The sequence below is a fragment of the Pecten maximus genome, chromosome 17, assembly GCF_902652985.1.
Source record: "Pecten maximus chromosome 17, xPecMax1.1, whole genome shotgun sequence".
Taxonomy (NCBI): domain Eukaryota; kingdom Metazoa; phylum Mollusca; class Bivalvia; order Pectinida; family Pectinidae; genus Pecten; species Pecten maximus.
Genome location: NC_047031.1, coordinates 30037055 through 30064106, shown reverse-complemented (window position 1 = coordinate 30064106; position 27052 = coordinate 30037055). Strand labels below are relative to the sequence as shown.

The 27052-nt window shown below is 36.5% G+C and overlaps 1 protein-coding gene across 1 annotated transcript; it reads right to left on the bottom strand.

Annotated features, from left to right (window-relative positions):
• Positions 1 to 232: 232 nt before the first annotated feature.
• LOC117315655 lies at positions 233 to 12702 on the bottom strand. The gene is made up of 7 exons (XM_033869950.1): positions 12499 to 12702; positions 11231 to 11320; positions 10872 to 11042; positions 3150 to 3323; positions 2373 to 2624; positions 1804 to 2091; positions 233 to 687 (listed from the first exon to the last, which is right to left on the bottom strand). Exons 2-7 carry the CDS (start codon positions 11283 to 11285, stop codon positions 527 to 529), a joined length of 1101 nt encoding a protein of 366 aa, XP_033725841.1. The 5' UTR covers positions 11286 to 11320; positions 12499 to 12702; the 3' UTR covers positions 233 to 526.
• Between the last annotated feature and the right edge of the window lie 14350 nt (positions 12703 to 27052).

The following is a 27052-nucleotide window of genomic DNA, read 5'->3' as shown; positions in this document are numbered from 1 at the left end:
TAAGTATGTCTGAACGATTTTTGACTTCGATGCGTAGCTTTGATCGCATGTCCGCCATTCTTTAAAACAAACCAATTTGCGCCTGCGTGCATGACACATTTTTTCCGCGTAGTAATGTATGTGTTAACAAAACTATCAACACATTTATACCGACTGTTTTAAGACACTTGAAGAAGCCGTAGTTTACCGGTATGTACTAAACAGTACTTGATTTACAACGTTATTCTCTGTAGTAATTTCACATTTATTGTCAACTTAATAAGATACAAAACCAAAATTGAATCGAGAACTGGCCCTATTCTCCTCTTACACCGGTACTTTTTTAAGGAAATATAATTTTGTTGCTAAGCGACGTTGGTGTCCCCTGCTGTGTAGACGTGTCACATATTGGCCTGATATAGCTTATCTAAATCACGGCGTCAAGGACATACATTTGGCTGTACATTTATTTTTGCTTACAACAAAGTCAAGCATATTATTATAGTTGCATATCACCGTGTCTCAATAAAACACGGCATTTGATTGGTCAGTTGGTTTCACACTGACAAATGGGACAGCCGTTTGCATCTGTCTGATAGCCTGTCATGCAGACGGTGTCACAGTCAAAAATACCCGGACACATTATTATAACATTATCTAGAGTCGAACCCGGAACCACAGTGTGAAGGTCAGCGACGGGTGTTTGGTCTGTAATAGAAATATATAAAGTCTAAGTACCATGTATGATAGAACCTCTCTTTTAGCAGTTTTTTTCATGTTTTGGTTATTATTTTATTGTGATAAACGAATGATACAATACACTATATATACAAACCACTGAATTACGATAAAATCTCGAAGTGTACTATAGAAATGTATTGTTTCTTCTTTTCAATTTTCAAATTATCCATAGTGTGGCACATTCCGCGTTAGTTGTATCGCTACACTATAAGTTACATTGTAACGTGCATTTCTATATTGATATAGATTTTTAGTTTAAACATATTTTCTTACAAAAAGTTCACAAACGGATTGGGTACAAGTTGTTACATCTATTGATGTAGATAGATCCATGTACATATACAGCATATATATCATATGATGTTTCATGTTCTACAACTATTTAACGATCCCAAATTGTCAAACAGACAAACGGTGTTAGACTTAGTAAATTACAACACACACAAAAATTGGATTTTGAAACATTTTGTATCCTCATGGTAATTTTAGAAAAATACTACAGAGCTAATTTAAATAAGAAATATCTTAATTTGATGGGGTTGTGTCGCTAGCCGAAGAGCATTACATCAAGTTAACTCCCTTTGGCCGCGCCAGAAACTTGCTATTAGTGCCTAATTCAGGTATCACAACAATAATCATTTTACCTTATGTTATTACAACTGACTTCATCCACTGAGTGTGTCATTTGAATTTCAGTTGATGTGAAATTCATATCAAGTTAAAGGTTTTTTTACCCGACAACTCATGTTATTGCAATGGATAGGTATAATGGCTTATAAGAGCAGACGGGTACATGGAAGTCAGTAACCCAGATATTTACTGTATAATGGACGAGTGAATCCCCTCCCGAGGAATTCCCGTCATTTTGTATTATTGTTACTCTATTCTAAGTAGAAGTGTATATTTTTTATGTTCAAATCTTGAGCAGTTATTCTTTTTTCACATTTATGTCAATAGGAAATACCTTTTCCACAAATATGTAAATTGTTCTTTAAAATAACAACTAAGCTAAGAGACTTGCCTGTACTGCTTCGAGTGTCGTTACTTTAAGGCTTTAAACATTATTGAACAATGGCATCTTACCGCTAAACAGAGGAATCTGGCTGTCCATGCACGCACACACTGGACAATCGTCGTCATCTGTCTGGTAACCGGTGTCACATGTCAATGTACACATGAAGGTTGCTAGGCACGGTTTACCAAGGGGAGGTCGAGGTGTTGTCATGGTTGTTGTCTCAGTTGATCTCAATATGGCGGAAAGTGTTGTTCCTATGGAAGTATCCGATGTAGTTCCGGAGGAATGATTTTTCTGTGACGTAATTTCAGGTTTGTTGGTTATAGTATTCATCGTCTGAAGGAATTTTGTGAGTTCTGTAAATAGCAGTTTCATAAGAAAACCCATATACATTGTATACCTTTCACGGCCGAGTGTAGACAGATCGTTATGTATTAAAGAAATTATCTGATAACCTTTACAGTGTAATTATTCTTTCATTTAACACAAATTGCGAAACGGGTAATATTGTCTTATGTTAGACCCTCTAGTTGGCCCTGATTGGTTATTTCTTTACCTCGTTACCTGCAGACAAAAACATCTTTCCCTCTGTGTAAAAGTGTACATGTATCTCATATAATATCAGATAAAATCTCACCTTGACCACAATAGCACTTTACACAGCCTTTTGAATCCGGCAACCTCTGACACCAAGGTGGCGGCGCCATGCATGTGTAAGGGGCGGGGCTGCAGTCACTTCCGGTTCCGGCCGAATCCTGTGGGCCATGAGGAACATTCGGAACTCCTCCAAATCCACTCATGGGTCTCGAAAGTCCTCCTCCACCATACATACTATTTGCTCCGAACATTGAGGCCATAGGATTCATAGGCCCCATTTGAGAACCACCCCCTAAAGAAAGAAATAAGATAAAAGTTTTCGTTATACGAAATACTTAAAGTAGCTAAATTGAATTTTGAATTTCTATTGCATTCGAATTGAAGTTAACTACTACTTGATAATTTTTTGATGTAATTCGTTCGATGTGTATGATATATCTGAGTCAATTTTAGTGTGTCGAACATTCCGTTCACTTTGTTTGGCAGTATTTGGCTATTGTAGAGAGATACACTGTAGAAGAGGGAAATGATGCCGAGATTTTACTTCATAGTGGTTTTTTTCTCGAAATGTTGTTGTAGAGTTAAAGAGCAAACTGAAAAGTTTGTGATATTGTAGTTTACATACGTCATCATTCATCAACCCGCTACCTATATTAGTCCATGGGCGTGTGAACTATCGTTTCTATAAGAAGATGTCGGGTTGATGCAGGGTAGACTGGCAAATTGATTACAATGTATACGCATTTATAATATCTCTTGAAGTTTTAAGCGATGAAGTGGATCGGAAACCAAAAACAGCTGAACCATGACCTCTTACCAAAGCCAGGGTTAACGCCTGTCATTGACATGACTCCTGAGCCCGGATGTGCGCCGATTCCGGGCCCATTTGCGCCAGATAGCATGTTCAGGAATGGGCTGTATGATTGAGGCGCACTTTGTTGGCGATGGTCGGAGGTAAATACAGGGTTGTCGTTCTTATTTTGTGTATTCGCTGTAAAGAACGGAATGGAAATAAACGTGATCGCTTAAAAGACCAAAGTCTGTAAGAAATATTATTTGAAATTTAGCTGAAATATCTAAATAGGAAAATATGTTTTCATTCGTAAGTAGTATAGGTGTATCTTTAACTCTAACTTGACCTACATTTGAGCGCGTCATTGACCCCTGACACCTGCGTGACCTACATAGACCCCAGGATGACCTAGCCCCAACTTGACCTACTTTAACTCAACACCTGCGTGACCTACATAGACCGGGAAAACCCCTGTATGACCCAGCCCCAACCTGACCTATCCCCAACCTGACCTAGTAATGTTTCAACCCCAGCTTGACCTAGCCCCACAGAGACCTACTTTACCGTTTAAAAGATACGAGATTTGTATAGTGTAGCATCATATATATTTGTATCACAGTAGTAGAAGCAACACAGATTACATATTCTTCCCCGTTTTTCAAAGACCCGGGAGCTAGGTGAGTAACTTACTTTTATTAACTTATTTGTAATTATCTCAGTCTTATCTGCTATATCGTGACCAACACGTACTGGTTATACACAACTCAGTCAAGCGATATGCCTGGTGTTTAAAGGTGTACACACAGCTGCCTAGTGAGTTAAAACCCAATGGATTTATTGCTACGGATTCTGAAATACAATTCGTTTGTTATACTTTCAATGTACACACAAAACAAACGAATACGTGTTGTTATTACTGGCATTTCACTGCAGAGATACACATGTAAAACGAGTATGTAAACATTGTGAATACTTATCTTATTTCCTTTTTATAAGGGTCAAGCTACGAGCAAGTTACTGTTAAGAGTGGTGCCGTTTCCTAAATTTCATATGTATAAATGTCCATAGGATTACTAATATGCCACGTGTTGTTCATTATCTCTAGTGACATTTCACGCTGTGGTTTTACTATAAATATGTTATCAACCTATTGGTTGTTGATACTACATCACAAATACGTTGAATCTATCCGTGTATTTTTATATTTCATTTAGTTTATCAATACACAGCTCAAACAAGATCCCTTCATTTAAACATATGAATAGATTCCCATGTGTTTTTCATTATCTCGGGTTAGCACTTCACACAGTAGTGTCGTGCGCCTCCACTCGGTTTAATACAGAAATTTAAATGGATTCCTATTTGAATAAATTTTGTCGATTTAATCCTTTTGTTCTTTGTCGTTTGTTGAACACTATCTTTGCACACAACATTTAAAAAAACGAAAAACTATTTCAAACTCTCACATTTTTATCTGTTTTAATTTTTCTTTTATAACTTTTAAAAACATACACATTGCACAATTTGACAATTCATTCGTTCCTTTTTCCTTCATCCATTTTTTTCATATCACAATTTCAAACACTCTTGATATATATAAGCATCCATTGCATACTATTTCCTTTCATACTTATTCAAGTAATCACATCTGAATAACTATATAGTATGGAAGTGTATATACACACATCATTATGACTGACATTTACATCACTGTTTGTATTCATTTATTTTCTTAGAGAAAGAAATATATTTCATATGCTTCTTTACAATCCAAACAAAAAATAGAAATGTGTAGTTTTTTTATTAAAAGAGGGAAACACATGATACAGACAAGCACAAGACAGGTAGATACCAGACAACTAGGGGGACAGACAAATTGGAAAAAAAATATATAAACACATATAAGACATCTATTAGGACAAACAGCTAGACAGACAGACAGACAACTATAAAGACATCCATACACAAACAGATAATTGGAAGGACAGACAGATTGACAAACAAATTGACAAACAGACAAACACAAGACAGACACTTCAGACATAAAAAGGCCTTCAGAAGAAAAAAATAATTGATAAGTGAATTGAAAAAAAAACAACAAAATTATGGTATTTAAAATCATGACAATTCTGCAATAATTGGTATGTTCATTATGGCTAACATACTCAGAATATCACCACAAACAAAAAGATACTGTTTACACTTACAACCAAAACCTTTTTTACAAACAAAAGAAAACAATAGAAATTTTAGTTTGAAATATTTTAATTCAATGCAGTAGGGTGGAAGATTTTAGAATGAAAAATTAAAAACTGTACAGAGATAAACATTTCTTTAGCAAAATATCAAAAAAAATAATTAGCTTAATCAAAAGAGGAAATACACAGTTTAAAATATCCATCATTAAAACAAATCTTGCATCTTCATGGACTTACATTCAACTTTCATACTGTTACACACACGGCAGTGCAGTCTGTTCCCGACCACATGTCCGAGACAGCAAAACAATATGGCGCAGCCAGCTGTTTGCACACGAGTCCGATTCTCCGCTGTTATATTCATTATACGTATTGACGATACAAGACTATTAAAACTAACGGTTCTTGAACACATAACACATACCTATTGATCATAATTACGATGTAGCAGTCTGTATTTCATCAGAAAATAGCGGTTCTTGCATCGTAAACAAGGAGAGTTGTTCTTCGTAAACATCGCCGGGATTCAAGAGCATTTGCCTAACTGTTGTAACAACGCTGCTGATTGGCTGACAGTATTGAGAGTCAACGAGCGCGGGAAATTGAATGGGTATGACGTCTACAGACTTGTGACGTCACACAGTGCATAAATAGCGGTGACAGCCAGCACAGAGTGGCATTCTGTCGTGAACGGTAGCCCACGTCCCTGTAGCTGATAGCTGAACCAGATTGAACCAGATTGTATGCATAGCTATGGCAGCCGAGGTAAATACCCAGCAGGAGAAGATAATGCTGTTGGACAGACAATTTACTGTATGATCCCAGTGCTGAATATATATATAAGTTGTGCTAAAAAGCACCTTCAGACTTAGCAGCACCTTCAGACTTGGTTGCACCTTCAGGAAGATGTGTACGGTCGCGTGTATGGAGTTATAACTATTCAGTCAATCAATTTACTATTATTTATGTATTTATGATGTAAACCTTATGGTATATGAATATCTTAAGGCCAATAATGCACCTTAGTAGACACTGTAGCACCATTCTATGCTTGGTAGCACCTTCACTGATTGCACCTTCAGAGTAGGTAGCACCTTCACGGTCTGGTAGCACCTTCACAGTGCACCTTCTGAGGACTTGCCTTGCACCTTCACTATGACTGTGCATTATTAGGTACTGTATATTTCTAGGGGTAAGCTTATTAAATGAGGCATTAGGGGTAACTATACATTGTATATTTGTTGATTGTGCTTGTTAATAAATGCTTTAAATTTTATATCTGTCTTTGTTTGTCTGTTCTGGTCTGTTTAACAACTGGGGACAAAAGATCCACAAAAAGTTGTTTTCTCTAGCCTTACGGGCTGGGCGGCAACAATACCATCATACAAATTTAATGAGTTAAAATGTCAATTAACATGGCATAGGGACATGAACTATAATTCAAATATCATTCCATATTAATATGATTAATTCTTTTGGTAACTTCCACTGAAAAAAAAAAATCAAATGTATCTGTGAAATTAATGTTCAAAAATAAAATTGCTCTAAAATACATTCATTTCTTTTAGTTAAAAACAATTTTATCCTGTGTTTTAACATTTTTTTTTTTGTTTTAATTTTCTTCAAGCATCTCTGTTATCATCAAAGTTAATGTTTCATCAAGCAAAGATTTTTCTGTACATTTTCATTAAGTCCATACATCAAAGATTTTAAATTTTTAGAGAATGAAAAACAAATATATATCTTCTCTTCCTTTCAAAATAACCAATGATTCAAAACTTCAGTGGTTCCAATACAGAATTTTACATAATATTTTTACAACAAATTCGTTGCTTTTCAAGGCAAATATTGTTATAAAGCCTCTTTGCACATTTTGTAATTCAGAGTCCGAAACCATAACATATATTTTTTGGGACTGTCAAAAAGTACAGGATTTATTGCAGAGTTTAGAAATACTTCTGGCTGCACTTTTAATTCCTTTTACTATGAATAAACAGTCTTTTATATTTGGACTCCCATCAGTTGGAAATGTGTATAATAAAGTTGATAATGAGATTAACATCATCATTAAACATTACATCTATAAAACCAGATGTCTGAACACTACCCTAAAATGCTCGTATCAATTCAATAAGAGAAAAACACAATGTCAAAAAGTATGCAGAAAGTTGGAAGGGTGAAACTTCTCTTGAATGTTTTAACAATGGGTGGGAAAATTGGAAAAAGGTTTTCCTTTTGTAAGTATTTAATATATTCAATATATTTTTCTTCTCAAACTCTGTCTGTTTGCAAAAAGCCAATGACATTTATAAAAAATTATCATATATTTTCAGCAAGTTTTTCTTAAGAAGTGTTTTCAATTCACTTATCAATTATTTTTTTCTTCTGAAGGCCTTTTTATGTCTGAAGTGTCTGTCTTGTGTTTGTCTGTTTGTCAATTTGTTTGTCAATCTGTCTGTCCTTCCAATTATCTGTTTGTGTATGGATGTCTTTATAGTTGTCTGTCTGTCTGTCTAGCTGTTTGTCCTAATAGATGTCTTATATGTGTTTATATATTTTTTTTCCAATTTGTCTGTCCCCCTAGTTGTCTGGTATCTACCTGTCTTGTGCTTGTCTGTATCATGTGTCTTCCTCTTTTAATAAAAAAACTACACATTTCTATTTTTTGTTTGGATTGTAAAGAAACATATGAAATATATTTCTTTCTCTAAGAAAATAAATGAATACAAACAGTGATGTAAATGTCAGTCATAATGATGTGTGTATATACACTTCCATACTATATAGTTATTCAGATGTGATTACTTGAATAAGTATGAAAGGAAATAGTATGCAATGGATGCTTATATATATCAAGAGTGTTTGAATTTGTGATATGAAAAAATGGATGAAGGAAAAAGGAACGAATGAATTGTCAAATTGTGCAATGTGTATGTTTTTAAAAGTTATAAAAGAAAAATTAAAACAGATAAAAATGTGTAAGTTTGAAATAGTTTTTCGTTTTTTTAAATGTTGTGTGCAAAGATAGTGTTCAACAAACGACAAAGAACAAAAGGATTAAATCGACAAAATTTATTCAAATAGGAATCCATTAAAATTTCTGTATTAAACCGGGTGGTCCGTTTTTCAGTTTCCAAGACACGACAATATTTCCGGATGCAGTTTGAGATTTTTTATGTAGGATAATGATGTAGTGTGGAGCCGTGCGGAGCCAGTGTGGAGCTGTGTGGAGCCGTGTGGAGCCGTGTGGAGTTAGTGTGGAGCCGTGTGGAGCCGTGTGGAGCTAGTGTGGACCCATGTTGTGCAGGATGTTTATGTTGTGTCAATGTAGTCAATACAAAATAACAACACATGGTATGAATTCTATTTTTATTCAAAGTATCGAAATACATTCGATAATACCAATCTGGAACTTTCCCATGGCGGAGTATCTGTTGTATCATGGGTGCTTGTGGTTCGTTTTGGGTCAATTCTTTCCATTCTTCATTAGACATCTTATTTGCGCGTGTCCAACACACGGCTATGGATCGAGCCATACACATGCTATCCTCGTTGACGATTTGGACAAGAGACGTCTTCTTTTTGATGGAATCATCTCCGCCGGATATGTCCGTAATCCGTCTCCTACCACTCCCTTTGGGGACGTTGATAATGCCAACGTCAATATCGAATCCTTCCGTCACGGTGAGCTCCTCGTGACTCTGCAGCACCTTTTCGACATGTTCCATGACCAGTTCGGCGTTAAGCTCTTCTAATGGATGTAATGGAACCACGATAACTTTGTCCAAACTCGGATGATGGATGAGGACCCGCCCCACGTCGTTTTCTGCTGCTCCATCTTTAGCTTCATCTAATACATGTTTAAACATGTCATGGATGTCGTCGTGTATATCTTTTAGTTTTTTATTGTTCCAAAAATCCTTGTCTAAATGAACCTGATATTTGATGTCAACGGCCGTCTTTGTTTTGAACTGTTTTTCTCTGACTTTTTCTAAGTGGTAAGGCCTGGGTAGTTGCTGGCCGCCATACTGGTCAATTCTTTGACGTTTTGGTAGTGGTGGTAAATCCAGTTCCATTTCTATTTCTCTCCATTTCAATTCCAGAAGTTTTTGTTTCACGTAGTGATCGTCTAGGAATCCAGTAATCTCGGCAAATTCTCCCAATTCCTCGCTATTATCGAAGGAAAACACGATGTCTTTTAATTCGGGAAAATGTTCCATTCTGAACAAAATACGAACACGTTCAAATAACAGTAACTCCAATATTTTTAATATGACCGTATAAATAATTTTCCCGTTGTAGGCCCCTTTCATGTTTTGACTGATATGTAAATTTTGGGGAGCGTTAAGTGCCTTATCGTAAAACCGAGTGTGTAACAAGATACCCCCAATTACAAGTGGAGGCGCACGACACTACTGTGTGAAGTGCTAACCCGAGATAATGAAAAACACATGGGAATCTATTCATATGTTTATATGAAGGGATCTTGTTTGAGCTGTGTATTGATAAACTAAATGAAATATAAAAATACACGAATGGATTCAACGTATTTGTGATGTAGTATCAACAACCAATAGGTTGATAACATATTTATAGTAAAACCACAGCGTGAAATGTCACTAGAGATAATGAACAACACGTGGCATATTAGTAATCCTATGGACATTTATACATATGAAATTTAGGAAACGGCACCACTCTTAACAGTAACTTGCTCGTAGCTTGACCCTTATAAAAAGGAAATAAGATAAGTATTCACAATGTTTACATACTCGTTTTACATGTGTATCTCTGCAGTGAAATGCCAGTAATAACAACACGTATTCGTTTGTTTTGTGTGTACATTGAAAGTATAACAAACCAATTGTATTTCAGAATCCGTAGCAATAAATCCATTGGGTTTTAACTCACTAGGCAGCTGTGTGTACACCTTTAAACACCAGGCATATCGCTTGACTGAGTTGTGTATAACCAGTACGTGCTGGTCACTATATAGCAGATAAGACTGAGATAATTACAAATAAGTTAATAAAAGCAAGTTACTCACCTAGCTCTCGGGTCTTTGAAAAACGGGGAAGAATATGTAATCTGTGTTGCTTCTACTACTGTGATACAAATATATATGATGCTACACTATACAAATCTCGTATCTTTTAAACGGTAAAGTAGGTCTCTGTGGGGCTAGGTCAAGCTGGGGTTGAAACATTACTAGGTCAGGTTGGGGATAGGTCAGGTTGGGGCTGGGTCATACAGGGGTTTTCCCGGTCTATGTAGGTCACGCAGGTGTTGGGTTAAAGTAGGTCAAGTTGGGGCTAGGTCATCCTGGGGTCTATGTAGGTCACGCAGGTGTCAGGGGTCAATGACGCGCTCAAATGTAGGTCAAGTTAGAGTTAAAGAGACACCTATACTACTTTCGTATACTTTTAGGATACTAATGATCTTGACTTTTCCATGACGTATGGATTTATCCCCGTTTATCTGCCTTATCTCGTCATTGTTAATTGTATGTTCCGGTTACAAGTCACGGTGGTATACTTCAGATCTTTACCAAGTTCAGAGCATTCGCACTTGTAGCAGCCCCTATCGTCCGTCGTTCGTCTGCACCACGGCGCAGGAAGACATGATACCCTCACTCCTGAACACTCGTCACTTCCAGTTGCGGATGAACCACTTCCGGTGCTTGCAGTTGTTATTCTCGATATGAATTTATTAAATTGTCCTGCGGGTGAATGGTACATGAAAGAAATAACAGAATTTCATGTCAATAAACAAGAGTTAATATGATAATAGCTCTGAATGTGAAGATATATTAGGACGACGGTATTTGTCATGGGATAGTTTAATTTGAAAAATTAAGAAAAGGAAATTGATGTGATTGAAATCCGGTTAGTCACGCTCTATACATACCGTTTATTAGCAGTGGCCCCAGGAAATATAGCAGGAACAATGCCAGAAGATGCATTCTGGGAAGTTATTAAATACCACCAGACTTCGAACCTAAGTATATAAATGAACACAATAGTTATATTATACATGTATAACATACAGACAATGATAATATCAAAACACATACAATTAAAAAATTTGATTCCTTTCTGATGTATTATACAAATACAGGCTTTGGTTGAGGGCAATCCATGTTTTACCAGACCTGACCTGGACAGTATTTCCCGGAGTCAAAGGCCGAGGGAATTGAGTCCAGGGCAGGTCCGTAAAACCATGAATTGCTCGAAACTTAAATCTGCATTAACTTTATTATATAATTTATACTGACTAAAGAAACAACAAAAAACTAAGAAAGTTCCTTTAAAGTACCTCATCACATCACCGGGAGGTCAATATAACGTTTCATCCATGTCTATAGAAAGTTATATTAATCTCTGCCTAAAATACATCTCGGCACAAATAACATCATTTCTATATTAGCAGGAGTCAATATAAGATTCCACGGACCTTACGAAACATATTGACTCCTCGGTGATGTCATGAGATATATATGTCTATGGAAATGATTCACTGTCATGTGATCTCATTAGGACCAATGAGTGATAGTGTTACATACAAATCATATATTAAGTGATATATCCTGTTTCCTCGACATAACTTTTTGATTTATCAGATTTAAATGCTGTCACCAGTCACATTGTAAAGACCATTTCTCCCTCAAATCAGAACCCCAGCCTTTACTCTGTCACAGATGAGGTTTATATTGAAGTAAAAGCAGAGCTCGACGTGTCTTAATACCACGTCATTGTTTTGTTTTTATAATATGATATCTAATTTTGAACACGCCAGCCAAAATTGTTCATCTGGCCTTATCTATAAAAATATTAAGCTTTGATAGTCTCGTAGCCCGTGCATTGTGGCGACAATGTTTATCAATCTGGAAATGGAAGTAATACACGTAGTGTTCATTGTGTATTGATACACTTACATACATAGGTTCAGCCTATACGGGCTATTTTCCAGTAATGCATTAGGCGTTCATATTACATTGTACCTTTAATCCGAATGTAAAGCGGTTGTATGCTTATGAAACTCATTGCGGCATTATTCTCACCTTCACTTTGATTATATTGTGAACTAGCACATGCCTGTGTTAACAGTAATAGTTATTGTTCATAGTTATGTAGCTACGTAAGTTATTGGTAAATAAAACTTACGATTTTACCTACCCTGCACACGTATCCGATAACAACACCCTGATTTACATATAGTGTGTACCTACTGCTTCCTTCCCTTATTGAACATTACTCGAACTTCACGTGGCACTTTTTCCTACAACAATCAAATACCATTTACTTTTGTAACCATGACCCGCACAGCCGTACCAATGACTGAATTCAACCGAAATGGAAGCCAGAACACTTACCTTATTCCCACGTCGGCTATAACTATACATTTTGTTGTCCTTCTCTGTACCGTGGGGTCCCTGTATTAAAGCTACACTTTCTGACCAAACAGTAATGAAGATTTCTTATAACTTTTTAATATCTGGTGGTTTAAGTTTCACCTTGACCTCTTTGTAGTCTGCATTCAGATTCACAGACTTCAATGAAAGCCAAATTATCCGTTATTTAATTAGTTGTGTTTTTCTTTTCTCCTTTTGTGTTCTTTTTGATGTTTGTTTAAAGTGTTCCTTTCATATAATTTGCCTAAATTCCCATCCTCAAATACTAGCTGCCATTGTTATTTTATTACAGATAATAATGATATATTCAACGTAAAATCATCTTGGTAGCAATTAAAAGAAAATACAAAGAAATCAAAGAAATAATAAAAAAAAACAAAAAAAAAAAAACCCCAACAAAACAAACAAAAACAAACAAACAAAAAACCGATTTCAAAATATGTCGATTTTCTAATTTTTTTACCGATTTGCTATGCAGGCAGATTTGATATATTGCTAATTCAAAATGTTTGATAAGTATCAAAATCTCTTGGAAAATTTTAAAGCAGTGTGGCTCTTATAAGAAATGTGATCATGTGCCTTTAATTGGCCAGAGGAGCTTTGGTCAAGATAAAAGGCGCGTACCTATATCACTACTTCAGTTTGCACCTGTCCATCTGGGTAATTTTGTGTAAACAACGATAAGACAAGGAGATAAACAAAAGAGATCTCCTATAATTACCAGGTTTTAAAATGGTATCAGAGCGGCGTTATTATCGCGAGTTCCTTCGGGATTGGTTTGGAATATTTTAACGTCCTATCAACAGTTACTGTAATATAAGGATGGTCTCCCCTGTGTGGGTTTGGTTTGGTTTGTATTGTTTAACGTCCTATCAACAGTTACGGTAATATAAGGACGGTCTCCCCTGTGTGAGTATGGTTTGTATTGTTTAACGTCCTATCAACAGTTACTGTAATATAAGGACGGTCTCCCCTGTTTGGGTTTGGTTTGTATTGTTTAACGCCCTACCAACAGCTATGGTTATTTAAGGACGGCCTGTCTCTGTGTGGGTTTGGTTTGTATTATATAACGTCCTATCAACAGTTACTGTAATATAAGGATGGTCTCCCCTGTGTGTGTTTGGTTTGTATTGTTTAGCGTCCTATCAACAGTTACGGTAATATAAGGACGGCCTCCCCTGTGTGTGTTTGGTTTGTATTGTTTAGCGTCCTATCAACAGTTACGGTAATATAAGGACGGCCTCCCCTGTGTATAAATTGTATTCGTAGTGTATTACTTCCTTTATTTCCTCCAACAGTTACGAAAATAAAGAAAATTACACGTACATCTCAAACAACATTGAAAGAAAAGAAAATGCATTCACACTCATGATCACACACTTGCATAGTGGCACACACAGACATAACAACGATACAATTCAGATCGACGAAGTTGACAATGTTCGAGGAATATGAAAAAAGCTAACCAGTTATGCAATAGACGTCCGGCAAAATCGGAATTCTAGTCTATTTCTTCTTCTTCTCTTGCTGAGATCTAACGAATCAATTCTTTTCCTAAGGAACTACTGCGGTTTTGCCGATTCTTATCCCTTTACGTTTCCTTTTGGCAGAATCTGTTGCAGGGCCAACCTTTCGTCGTTCCGCCATGATGTTGACTATTAACCCGCCAGTTGCATTGTGAGACTTTTGGGAATATCTCGAATACTTTCATCAAAACACATTTTCCTCGTGTATTTTATTCGCGAAAATTTGTCAGGCATATATGAAGTATGAAAACTGTAAAGAGGTCAAACTATTAACAGACATATATATATATACTGAAACGAAAAAGAAACGCAACATGGAAAATTGTGATTAATTTTGTATTAAATATACATATCTGTATAAAAATCGCGGAAATAAACATGCACCCTGCCTAACACCCATACCAATCTTCAAAATCACCCAAGTGTGACTAGAGACCTATGCACTTCCGGCGCGGTAAAAACATCAAAAACCGTGCCTGTACAAACATATGCGTTCTTTTTTCATTCAAACCAGTATCAATTCATCACTAACATTGAGCCACATCATCGCCAATACTTTTGCAAACAATAATTCCTTTTACAATTATGCCACGGTTATCAAAGGTTGATAGAGGACGTGCTATAGCGATGCTTCTGGCAGGGAACACGCAACTTCACGTCGCTCGACAATTCAGAGTTCACAAATCGACTATTAGTCGATTAGTTTCACGTCTTAACGCAACAGGAAGAGTCGATGACCAGCCGAGATCAGGACGTCCACGCGTAACGTCGCGACGTCAAGACCGGGTTCTTAGGTTGGCACACCTGCGTAACAGGAGATTAACGGCCGCTGAAACGGCAAGGAATACGATTGGTAATCATAACCGTCGAATTCATCCCCAAACAGTGATCAACAGACTGCGTGAGGCTAATTTGCGTGCAAGGCGACAGTACGTTGGTTTACCACTAACACCGCAACGTCGAGCACGTCGTATGCAATGGGCAACGGCACATATGCCCAGACGTTTTCCTATGAGACGTTGGAGGTCTATGCTCTTCACCGATGAATCTCGTTTCACGTTATTTCGAGCAGATGGCCGTCAACGTGTGTACCGGCGTCGAGGCGAACGTTTTGCTGACGCCTGTGTTTTGGAACACGACCGATTTGGGGGTGGATCAGTTATGGTTTGGGCGGGAATCTCCCATGGTTTGAAGACGCCTTTGGTGATAGTCAATGGGAATTTAACGGCCGTACGCTATCGGGATGAGATCCTTAGGCCCCATGTTGTGCCGTTTGTTAGGCAGCATCATCTAACCTTTCAGCAAGATAACGCGAGACCACACGTTGCAAGAGTCTGTCGAGACTTTCTTGCGACACAGAACATTGTTCCTATAGATTGGCCTCCATATAGCCCCGACCTGTCCCCAATCGAGCATTTGTGGGATGAATTAGACAGAAGAATTCGAAATCGCCGTAACCCCCCAAATACCCTCCCTCAGTTAGCAAATGCACTCGTCCAAGAATGGAATAACATTCCAATACGGAAAGTCAATGCCCTGATGAACTCAATGCAACAAAGAATTAGAGATGTGATAACTGTTCGAGGAGGACACACACGATATTAGGGCACGGTTTCAAAACTGCTGCCATTTCAACTTGGATTCACGTAGGGTACTACCAATCATGACCTTCTAGCAAAGTGACCTGTTCTTAAAAATCTCTAAACATTTAAAGGATGTTACATCAATATTCAATATTAACTATTACATATGAAATTTAAACATAATGCTCACAAGTATTATTTTATTAAACCTACAATTTGAAGTTGCGTTTCTTTTTCGTTTCAGTATATATATATATATATTTCTTTGGGAGTATTCGGCTTTTAAATAACGCATTGATATAATAGACATCATTATGCTCCTCATACGACAATAATTAATTTTTCTTTGTTTTCATGGTAAATACTCAAATGTGATTGGTCGAAAAATTCTTTTCATTCTTCTATAATTAATTTTTCTTTGTTTTCATGTTAAATACTCAAATGTGATTGGTCGAAAAATTCTTTTCATTCTTCTATATTTACATTCCTAATGTGGTTTGCTGATATGAACATACCGAGTGAAAACAACAAACATATGACCATGAATACACTATGAAAACCGTATGAAAACATTGTCTCTCGTGCAAATCACCTGATTAATCGGGTCATATTAATACGCCATCGACAGAAAGACAGGAAGAGTAGCTTCCCTTGGATCGATAACGTTGGTACGAAAATAAATATGATTTGAATTGAATGATTGTATTAAATATTATTTTTACTTTAATACTTCTTTCTTTTTGTTTTATACAAAATTAAACAAAAAAGACCGGAAAATGCGGAACGACATTAAAACAATGGCGTGGTGCATAGGCGCGATCTCCCGGCTGTTCTAATAATTTGGCGTTTCGTCGTATACATGACAAATTTTTCTTTTTAATAAAATTTCTCGTTTTCTCGATATAAATTTTTTAAATCAAGGTTATGTCAATATATGAATTGAATAGATTTTTTAAATTTTCATTGCGGCTATGAATACCAGTAGCTAGCTACATACCTTCGTACCTTCTATCATGGACCCTCCGCTGAGGGTCGCTGTAAAAAGAAAATCAGAATTATAAAAAGTCAATAATATCCAATCATAATCAACAAGCATTGAATATGTATTTACAGGTACATGGTGGTGCTTATACACTTCTAGTGGAATTTCTCAGAAACTTGTATTTTTCTAGTTATTCAATCTCCGAACAACCAACTACAATTAGGATGCTTATTAGATATTTTTTAATGCATTGTTACTTACTGACGGGCGTGTATCCCCGTTGAAAGGTAATGTAGATATTCTCCAGGCCAGTTCCGTTACAGAGGTTATCCGTTTTACTACTGGTCTTTATATCAGTTACATGTACTTCGAAAATAGCAGGTGCAGGATACAAACACTCGTCTTCCTTCGGTAACAATGAATGTCTTTTTAATATGTTTTGCGCTCCATTCGGAATGTGCTTCATTGCTAATTATGAACAATCCAGTTTTCGCAAAATATTGACATGCCACCGCCACATTCTTACTTGACGATGAAAAATCTGTCCACGTAAAGTTACTACCATTAGTATAGTTTTCTAAATCAAATTTAACTCCGCGATATGTAATGACATTCTGACAAGCCAGTATTGATGGCGAATTCAATAATAATATTGAATTCAACATTAATCCGTAGGACCCATAGGGAGAAGGTGACCGATGATTTCTCATTGCCTTATTCACGTCACTATGAAAATCGTTATTCCATGTGTAACGTTTAATAATCCTTTCAGTGAAGTTAGTAGAACTGTGAGATTTAATAATGTAGTATGCTGCCTCCGTAGCATTCTTATTACGTGTCTGTCGTAATTCATTGCAAATGATGTATCTCAGTTTTTCCCAGTTTTTGGTACTATATTCATAGACACGTTGCATTATCTTAATAAAATCTAGGCCCTGGTGTAATGAATTTGGAAAACCCATATGAAACAATTTGGAATTATTCAACAAGGGATGTCCATGTTCTTGGAAATCCAGTCCAATTTGTCGTGATTCGAATGATGGAGGATCCGAAGATCTCCTCACTAGGTTGTGGACCTTCCTGGTGTCCCTTATATCATTTCGCGTTTTCCCTAACTCTCTCTGTTGGTATAAACCACAGGCGCTTGCATAGAAAGTATGACTTTCAATTTTTTTTTTTTTTGATATGACAGTGGTACATCGTATGTGTAATCTGTTAAGCTGAAGGTTGGCAACAACGCCACGAGCGAAACGGCACCCCATCTCACTTCAATCGACTAAAAAACACATTTATTCAAACTGACACAGTGCACACTATATGCCACCGTCATCAGGAAACATTCATCTTTAACCTACCGTGCCACTCAATACGAATTGTTACATCCAAAACACAATAATCCGTGAAAACATCGCCGACTTCCTCGCTCTGAACGCCATTTCTCAAACGGCTCCCTGAGCCTGTCCAGATTCTTCATTTACATACGGGGTTGAAAGGTTATTCGATTATATAATCGTCAGTCGTCGGGTGCACTTTTCGGGGTCATCTCCGCATGCATTTTGCCCGGAAAACGGCTCGCTGAAGAGTTTCGTCTAATTTGCGATTATTTGAAAAGTTTCGTCAATGAATGATGATTTATAATCATAAATTATTTATCATTTTGAACGTGAGAGTACCATGCACCGTATATGACAGTACACAGGAAAAGCAAACGAAGTCAAGAATGCCTATTCTGCAATCACATTCACGTAGTAGGCCTAGACATTTTATACTTGAAAATAAAAATCAAAGGTAGAACAACATACTTATTTATACATGTGTATATTTACTTTTGTCAGTTTACTGAAATCTGGACGAACAAAAAGAAAAGTGAATCACGGATAAGACTGTCATCAGGGTACCGGAACGTATACAATGTACATGTGTACCAGCATTACTTACTTCAGACCTGTTCATTTCTTTCTACACACACATTTTACAAATATCATGTCGTCGTCAAATAAATGGGTAATCCCCCTAAAAAAAATTAGCAGGTAAATGCAAAATCCTGCATTCTAGTGTATTTCACGATAGATTCATACCTGGTGTGTTTTATAAAAACAAGTATATGAGAGATGTTTTTTTAATGATTTTATACTATCATTTCGCTGATTGATACGGGAATTCTTTTTTTAAGATACCCTTACTTTGACAATTTTAGGGGGTGGGAGTGGGGGTTTGGGGGAGCTTTAAATCCGCCAGTGACAATGGCAAAGAGTTTAACGCATTGTAAAGTATTCTTCGTAATACTGATTATCTATGTAATTCCACTTTACATCGCATATATAAAATTTAAGTTATTGATGAATTATCTGATTAATTGAGTGTGTAAACATCCAACGCTACTCTAATAATGATGATCAAACTGGCTGAAGTGCTTACAGAATAAAGAAACTGAATTCAAATGAGAAAGAAAAGAGAATACTTGAGGGGTAGTAGTAGTTATTTTTTGTCAACGCCAGAATTTTATAGTATTTAGGGCTAACGCCAGAACACCCAGAATAACCTCTTATTCTTACCGATACATGTATTGAATGTGGTCTATATATCTTTAACTAGTCATGTAGTGGTCCATATCTTTTTTAAATTGAAGATAGGCATAACCCTAAATAGATGGCAAGTTCAATAAAAAACTAAATATCAAACAACTATCAGCTATTACCCCATCCAAATTTTAACTTCGAAAAATTTCAACTGATACTGCTAGTTCATGGTATACTTGATAATGCCCCGGTCCTGTCTTGAACAAGTTACTGAGCACCGTTACATGCAATCTTTCGATTTCAAAACGAAGTTCAACAACTACCGAAATGATGCAGTTGAAGAAAAGAAAAGGACGATCTCATCACTGGCATTAAAACATGCTATCTTATTAGTCCGTGATCTCGCAAACGACGTCCTGTACATGCACATGTAAAATAAAGTATGTCGAGATGACCCCAAAAAGTGCACCTGGCGGCAGCCGATTATACAATCACATGACCTTTCAACTCCGTATGTAAATGAAGAATCTGGACAGGCTGAGGGAGCCGTTTGAAAAATGGCGTTCAGAGCGAGGAATTCGGTGATGTTTTCACGGATTATTGTGTTTTGGATGTAACAATTCGTATTGAGTGACACGGTAGGTTAAAGATGAATGTTTCCTGATGACGGTAGTATATAGTATGCACCGTGTCAGTTTGAATAAATGTGTTTTTTAGTCGATTGAAGTGAGATGGGGTGCTGTTTCGCTCGTGGCGTTGTTGCCAACCTTCAGCTTAACAGATTACACATACCACTGTCATATAAAAATAAAAATAAAATTGAAAGTCATATTTTCTATGCAAGCGCCTGTGGTATAAACTAGCTCCGGATACCGTACACACACTCCACACCAGGAATACTGCCGTGTTATTACAGTATGAACAACGTTACCTGATATCTGAGACAAAGCGCATGCGTACATAAGGATAAGTAGGCCGTATCAGGTAAATAACCTATTTTGAGCAATGTCTGGTGGACCTGATCACAATTCCGCGAAACATTAAGACGTCACTGATACATAGCTACCATATATGGTAATAAGTGTGAATGCTTTAAATGATTTCCATTTACAGATTGTCGTTAAATGATTAATGTGTTATGGGATTTAGATAAGATGTAATGGTAGCGTGTGTGATTTATACATATGTATGTTTAAATTTGTCGATTTGTTATTCAATATCTATATTAATTAATGAATTGACGTATATATTTTTTATCGTATAGATTTTTTATCCACAAATCATATCTGCAATTGAGCAATAGACAAGTTATTGTATTGAAAGTCTGACGACAGGCCGTGGTACAATTAGGTGTTACCATATAGCGGTTAATTTGGAATATCATATAACGGAGCTATACATAACATATAAAAGAAAGACAATAGCGTAACCTTGAATATACATGTATTGATATTACATGTGTAGTACGGTGGGGTATTGATTGATTCTATCAGATTCTTTAACAAATGTGATTTTTTTGTGGTTTTTAAACGCCCCTATACAGCAGTGGCCATTAAAAGGCAATCAGCAGCACACCCCACCTGGTCACATTATACTGACAACGGGGCTTCCGGTCCTTTGGACTCGGTAAATTTAAACGTCCAAAACCGTTTTATTAATCTGTTATCAATCGAAGTTTTAAGCCACATACTCACGCAGGAACATATATCAATTTTTACATTTTGAGCTTTTTTTCAGTTTTCGGACTTGATACGTACCTAACAGACTATCGTGAATCAGAAACTGAAAGAAAATGTGTATTTATGAAAGTATACAGGGAATTCCTAAACATAATAGCTGTGGCTGCCGGACCAAGTTTCTCTGAAAATTAGTCCCACAATGCAACGGCGGGTTCATACACACGTATTGCTTCGAATCCTCATCGAGTTCCAGTTGCTGGTATGCCTGACTGAGGTCTAACTTTGTGAACTCCTGACCTCCACTCAAGATTGCATACAGGTCTTCAATCTTTCGTAGTGGGTAATTGTTCAGCTTTGATACTGCATTCACTGTGATTTTATAATCACCACAAATTCTGATAGATTTGTCCTCTTTGACTGTGTCTCTAAGTTCAGGTAATAATGATCAACAGGTAAACATTTCAGATTTTTCGAGAATTTTTACTGCGAAATTTACCAACTTTCAAAATGGCTACCCTGGAGAAAATTTCAGCTGAAGGACCAAACTTTTTTTTATTATAGGTGTTATATCAGACCCTAAATTTTGTTATAAACCATAATTGTCATATTGAATTCACTAATTTGATTGATATGCTCCGAAACGTTAACACTAAAGTCTATGGGAAAACAATTGGTTGGTTGGTCTCTATAGCAAGCTACCGCATATGACATTTTGTGCCATCCAGCGTCCCTGGAAACCAGATGATGGGATCGACTAGCACGTTTTCGGATGGGATTCTCATCTTGGAGGAACTGTAGCAGAATTTCGAGAGGAATTTGGATTCAGGGGGGATTTATAATGAAAATATGACCCATGTAGAGTCACACTAAAGTCTATGGGAAAACAATTGGTTGGTTGGTCTCTATAGGGTAGCCTTGGCAATCACTACACAAGACGCTGATTTGGATGCGGATGTGGACATCCAAATCATTCGTCAATATTGTTTTGGTCTGTAACCACTTTGAATACATAATTCACACAACTACCATGGCAGTCATAACAGAACTACTTTATTTATCGAGATTATATTCATACGCTTAGCGTGACTAAAGGATTCAATACACTACAGTTTTCAACAAAAGCCATTTGAATCTACTCTGCTCTCAAACACATTCTCATTAACCTCCAGACTGTATGTAATTCTCATTAACCTCCAGACTGTACGTAATTCTCATTAACCTCCAGACTGTATGTAATTATCATTAACCTCCAGACTGTATGTAATTCTCATTAACCTTCAGACTGTATGTAATTCTCATTAACCTCCAGACTGTATGTAATTCTCATTAACCTCCAGACTGTATGTAATTCTCATTAACCCCAGACTGTATGTAATTCTCATTAACCTTCAGACTGTATGTAATTCTCATTAACCCCCAGACTGTATGTAATTCTCATTAACCTCCAGACTGTATGTAATTCTCATTAACCTCCAGACTGTATGTAATTATCATTAACCTCCAGACTGTATGTAATTCTGATTAACCCCAGACTGTATGTAATTATCATTAACCTCCAGACTGTATGTAATTCTCATTAACCTTCAGACTGTATGTAATTATCATTAACCTCCTGACTGTATGTAATTCTCATTAACCTTCAGACTGTATGTAATTATCATTAACCTCCAGACTGTATGTAATTCTCATTAACCTTCAGACTGTATGTAATTCTCATTAACCTCCAGACTGTATGTAATTCTCATTAACCTCCAGACTGTATGTAATTCTCATTAACCCCCAGACTGTATGTAATTATCATTAACCCTCAGACTGTATGTAATTCTCATTAACCTCCAGACTGTATGTAATTCTCATTAACCCCCAGACTGTATGTAATTCTCATTAACCTCCAGACTGTGTGTAATTCTCATTAACCTCCAGACTGTATGTAATTCTCATTAACCCCCAGACTGTATGTAATTCTCATTAACCTCCAGACTGTATGTAATTCTCATTAACCCCCAGACTGTATGTAATTCTCATTAACCCCCAGACTGTATGTAATTCTCATTAACCTCCAGACTGTGTGTAATTCTCATTAACCTCCAGACTGTATGTAATTATCATTAACACCTAGACGGTATGTAATTCTCATTAACCTCCAGACTGTATGTAATTCTCATTAACCCCCAGACTGTATGTAATTCTCATTAACCTCCAGACTGTGTGTAATTCTCATTAACCTCCAGACTGTATGTAATTCTCATTAACCCCCAGACTGTATGTAATTCTCATTAACCTCCAGACTGTATGTAATTCTCATTAACCTCCAGACTGTATGTAATTCTCATTAACCTCCAGACTGTGTGTAATTCTCATTAACCCTCAGACTGTACGTAATTCTCATTAACCTCCAGACTGTATGTAATTCTCATTAACCTCCAGACTGTATGTAATTCTCATTAACCTCCAGACTGTATGTAATTCTCATTAACCCCCAGACTGTATGTAATTCTCATTAACCTCCAGACTGTATGTAATTCTCATTAACCTCCAGACTGTATGTAATTCTCATTAACCTCCAGACTGTATGTAATTCTCATTAACCTCCAGACTGTATGTAATTCTGATTAACCCCCAGACTGTATGTAATTATCATTAACCGCAGACTGTATGTAATTATCATTAACCGCAGACTGTATGTAATTCTCATTAACCTCCAGACTGTATGTAATTCTCGTTAACCTCCAGACTGTATGTAATTCTGATTAACCCCCAGACTGTATGTAATTATCATTAACCCCTGACTGTATGTAATTATCATTAACCCCTGACTGTATGTAATTACCATTAACCGCAGACTGTATGTAATTCTCATTAACCCCCAGACTGTATGTAATTCTGATTAACCCCCAGACTGTATGTAATTATCATTAACCCCTGACTGTATGTAATTCTGATTAACCCCCTGACTGTATGTAATTATCATTAATCTCCAGACTGTATGTAATTCTGATTAACCCCCAGACTGTATGTAATTATCATTAACCCCTGACTGTATGTAATTATCATTAACCGCAGACTGTATGTAACTCTCATTAACCCCCAGACTGTATGTAATTCTCATTAACCTCCAGACTGTATGTAATTATCATTAACCCCTGACTGTATGTAATTATCATTAACTGCAGACTGCATGTAATTCTCATTAACCCCCAGACTGTATGTAATTCTCATTAACCTCCAGACTGTATGTAATTCTCATTAACCCCAGACTGTATGTAATTCTTATTAACCTCCAGACTGTATGTAATTCTCATTAACCTCCAGACTGTATGTAATTCTCATTAACCCCCAGACTGTATGTAATTCTCATTAACCTCCAGACTGTATGTAATTCTCATTAACCCCAGACTGTATGTAATTCTCATTAACCTCCAGACTGTATGTAATTCTCATTAACCTCCAGACGGTATGTAATTCTCATTAACCTTCAGACTGTATGTAATTCTCATTAACCTCCAGACTGTATGGAATTCTCATTAACCCCATACTGTATGTAATTCTCATTAACCTCCAGACTGTATGTAATTCTCATTAACCCCCAGACTGTATGTAATTCTCATTAACCTCCAGACTGTATGTAATTATCGTTAACATCCAGACTGTATGTAATTATCATTAACCTCCAGACTGTATGTAATTATCATTAACCTCCAGACTTATGTAATTCTCATTAACCCCAGACTGTATGTAATTCTCATTAACCCCAGACTGTATGTAATTATCATTAACCTCGAGACTGTATGTAATTCTCATTAACCTACAGACTGTATGTAATTCTCATTAACCTCCAGACTGTATGTAATTCTCATTAACCCCCAGACTGTACGTAATTCTCATTAACCTCCAGGCTGTATGTAATTCTCATTAACCTCCAGACTGTATGTAATTCTCATTAACCTCCAGACTGTATGTAATTCTCATTAACCCCCAGACTGTATGTAATTATCATTAACCCCCAGACTGTATGTAATTCTCATTAACACCTAGACTGTATGTAATTCTCATTAACCCCCAGACTGTATGTAATTATCATTAACCTCGAGACTGTATGTAATTCTCATTAACCTCCAGACTGTATGTAATTCTCATTAACCCCCAGACTGTATGTAATTCTCATTAACCTCGAGACTGTATGTAATTATCATTAACCTCGAGACTGTATGTAATTCTCATTAACCTCCAGACTGTATGTAATTCTCATTAACCTCCAGACTGTATGTAATTATCATTAACCCCCAGACTGTATGTAATTCTCATTAACCTCCTGGCTGTATGTAATTCTCATTAACCTCCAGACTGTATGTAATTCTCATTAACCTCCAGACTGTATGTAATTATAATTAACCTCCAGACTGTATGTAATTCTCATTAACCTCCAGACTGTATGGAATTCTCATTAACCTCCAGACTGTATGTAATTCTCATTAACCTCCAGACTGTATGTAGTTCTCATTAACCTCCAGACGGTATGTAATTCTCATTAACCTCCAGACGGTATGTAATTCTCATTAACCTCCAGACTGTATGTAATTCTGAGTAACCTCCAGACTGTGTGTAATTCTCATTAACCTCCAGACTGTATGTAATTCTGATTAACCTCCAGACTGTATGTAATTCTAATTAACCTCCAGACTGTATTTAATTCTCATTAATCTCCAGACTGTATGTAATGCTCATTAACCTCCAGACTGTATGTAATTCTCATTAACCTCCAGACTGTATGTAATTATCATTAACCTCCAGACTGTATTTAATTCTCATTAACCTCCAGACTGTACGTAATTCTCATTAACCTCCAGACTGTATGTAATTCTGATTAACCCCAGACTGTATGTAATTCTCATTAACCTCCAGACTGTATGTAATTCTCATTAACCTCCAGACTGTATGTAATTCTCATTAACCCCCAGACTGTATGTAATTCTCATTAACCCCCAGACTGTATGTAATTATCATTAACCTCCAGACTGTATGTAATTATCATTAACCCCATACTGTATGTAATTCTCATTAACCTCCAGACTGTATGTAATTCTCATTTACCTCCAGACTGTATGTAATTCTCATTAACCTCCAGACTGTATGTAATTATCATTAACATCCAGGCTGTATGTAATTATCATTAACCTCCAGACTGTATGCAATTCTCATTAACCTCCAGACTGTATGTAATTCTCATTAACCTTCAGACTGTATGTAATTCTCATTAACCTCCAGACTGTATGTAATTATCATTAACCTCTAGACTGTATGTAATTCTTATTAACCTCCAGACTGTATGTAATTCTCATTAACCTCCAGACTGTGTGTAATTCTCATTAACCTAAATATTGTATGCAATTCTCATTAACCTCCAGACTGTATGTAATTCTCATTAACCTCCAGACTGTATGTAATTATCATTAACCTACAGACTGTATGTAATTATCATTAACCTCCAGACTGTATGTAATTCTCATTAACCTCCAGACTGTATGTAATTTTCATTAACCTTCAGACTGTATGTAATTCTCATTAACCTCCAGACTGTATGTAATTATCATTAACCTCCAGACTGTATGTAATTCTCATTAACCTCCAGACTGTATGTAATTCTCATTAACCTCCAGACTGTGTGTAATTCTCATTAACCTAAATATTGTATGCAATTCTCATTAACCCCCAGACTGTATGTAATTCTCATTAACCCCCAGATTGTATGTAATTATAATTAACCTCCAGACTGTATGTAATTCTCATTAACCCCATACTGTATGTAATTCTCATTAACCCCCAGACTGTATGTAATTCTCATTAACCCCCAGACTGTATGTAATTCTCATTAACCTCCAGACTGTATGTAATTATCATTAACCTCCAGACTGTATGCAATTCTCATTAACCTCCAGACTGTATGTAATTATCATTAACCCTCAGACTGTATGCAATTCTCATTAACCTCCAGACTGTATGTAATTCTCATTAACCTCCAGACTGTATGT

Excerpts from the sequence above, each read along its gene's own strand:
- LOC117315655 (XM_033869950.1), bottom strand. The coding sequence starts at position 11,285 with ATGCATCTTCTGGCATTGTTCCTGCTATATTTCCTGGGGCCACTGCTA. Across the intron at positions 3,324-10,871 it reads GTGCGAATGCTCTGAACTTG|CGAATACACAAAATAAGAAC; the intron begins GTAAAGATCTGA and ends CGTTCTTTACAG. Across the intron at positions 2,625-3,149 it reads AGGCGTTAACCCTGGCTTTG|GGGGTGGTTCTCAAATGGGG; the intron begins GTAAGAGGTCAT and ends TTCTTTCTTTAG.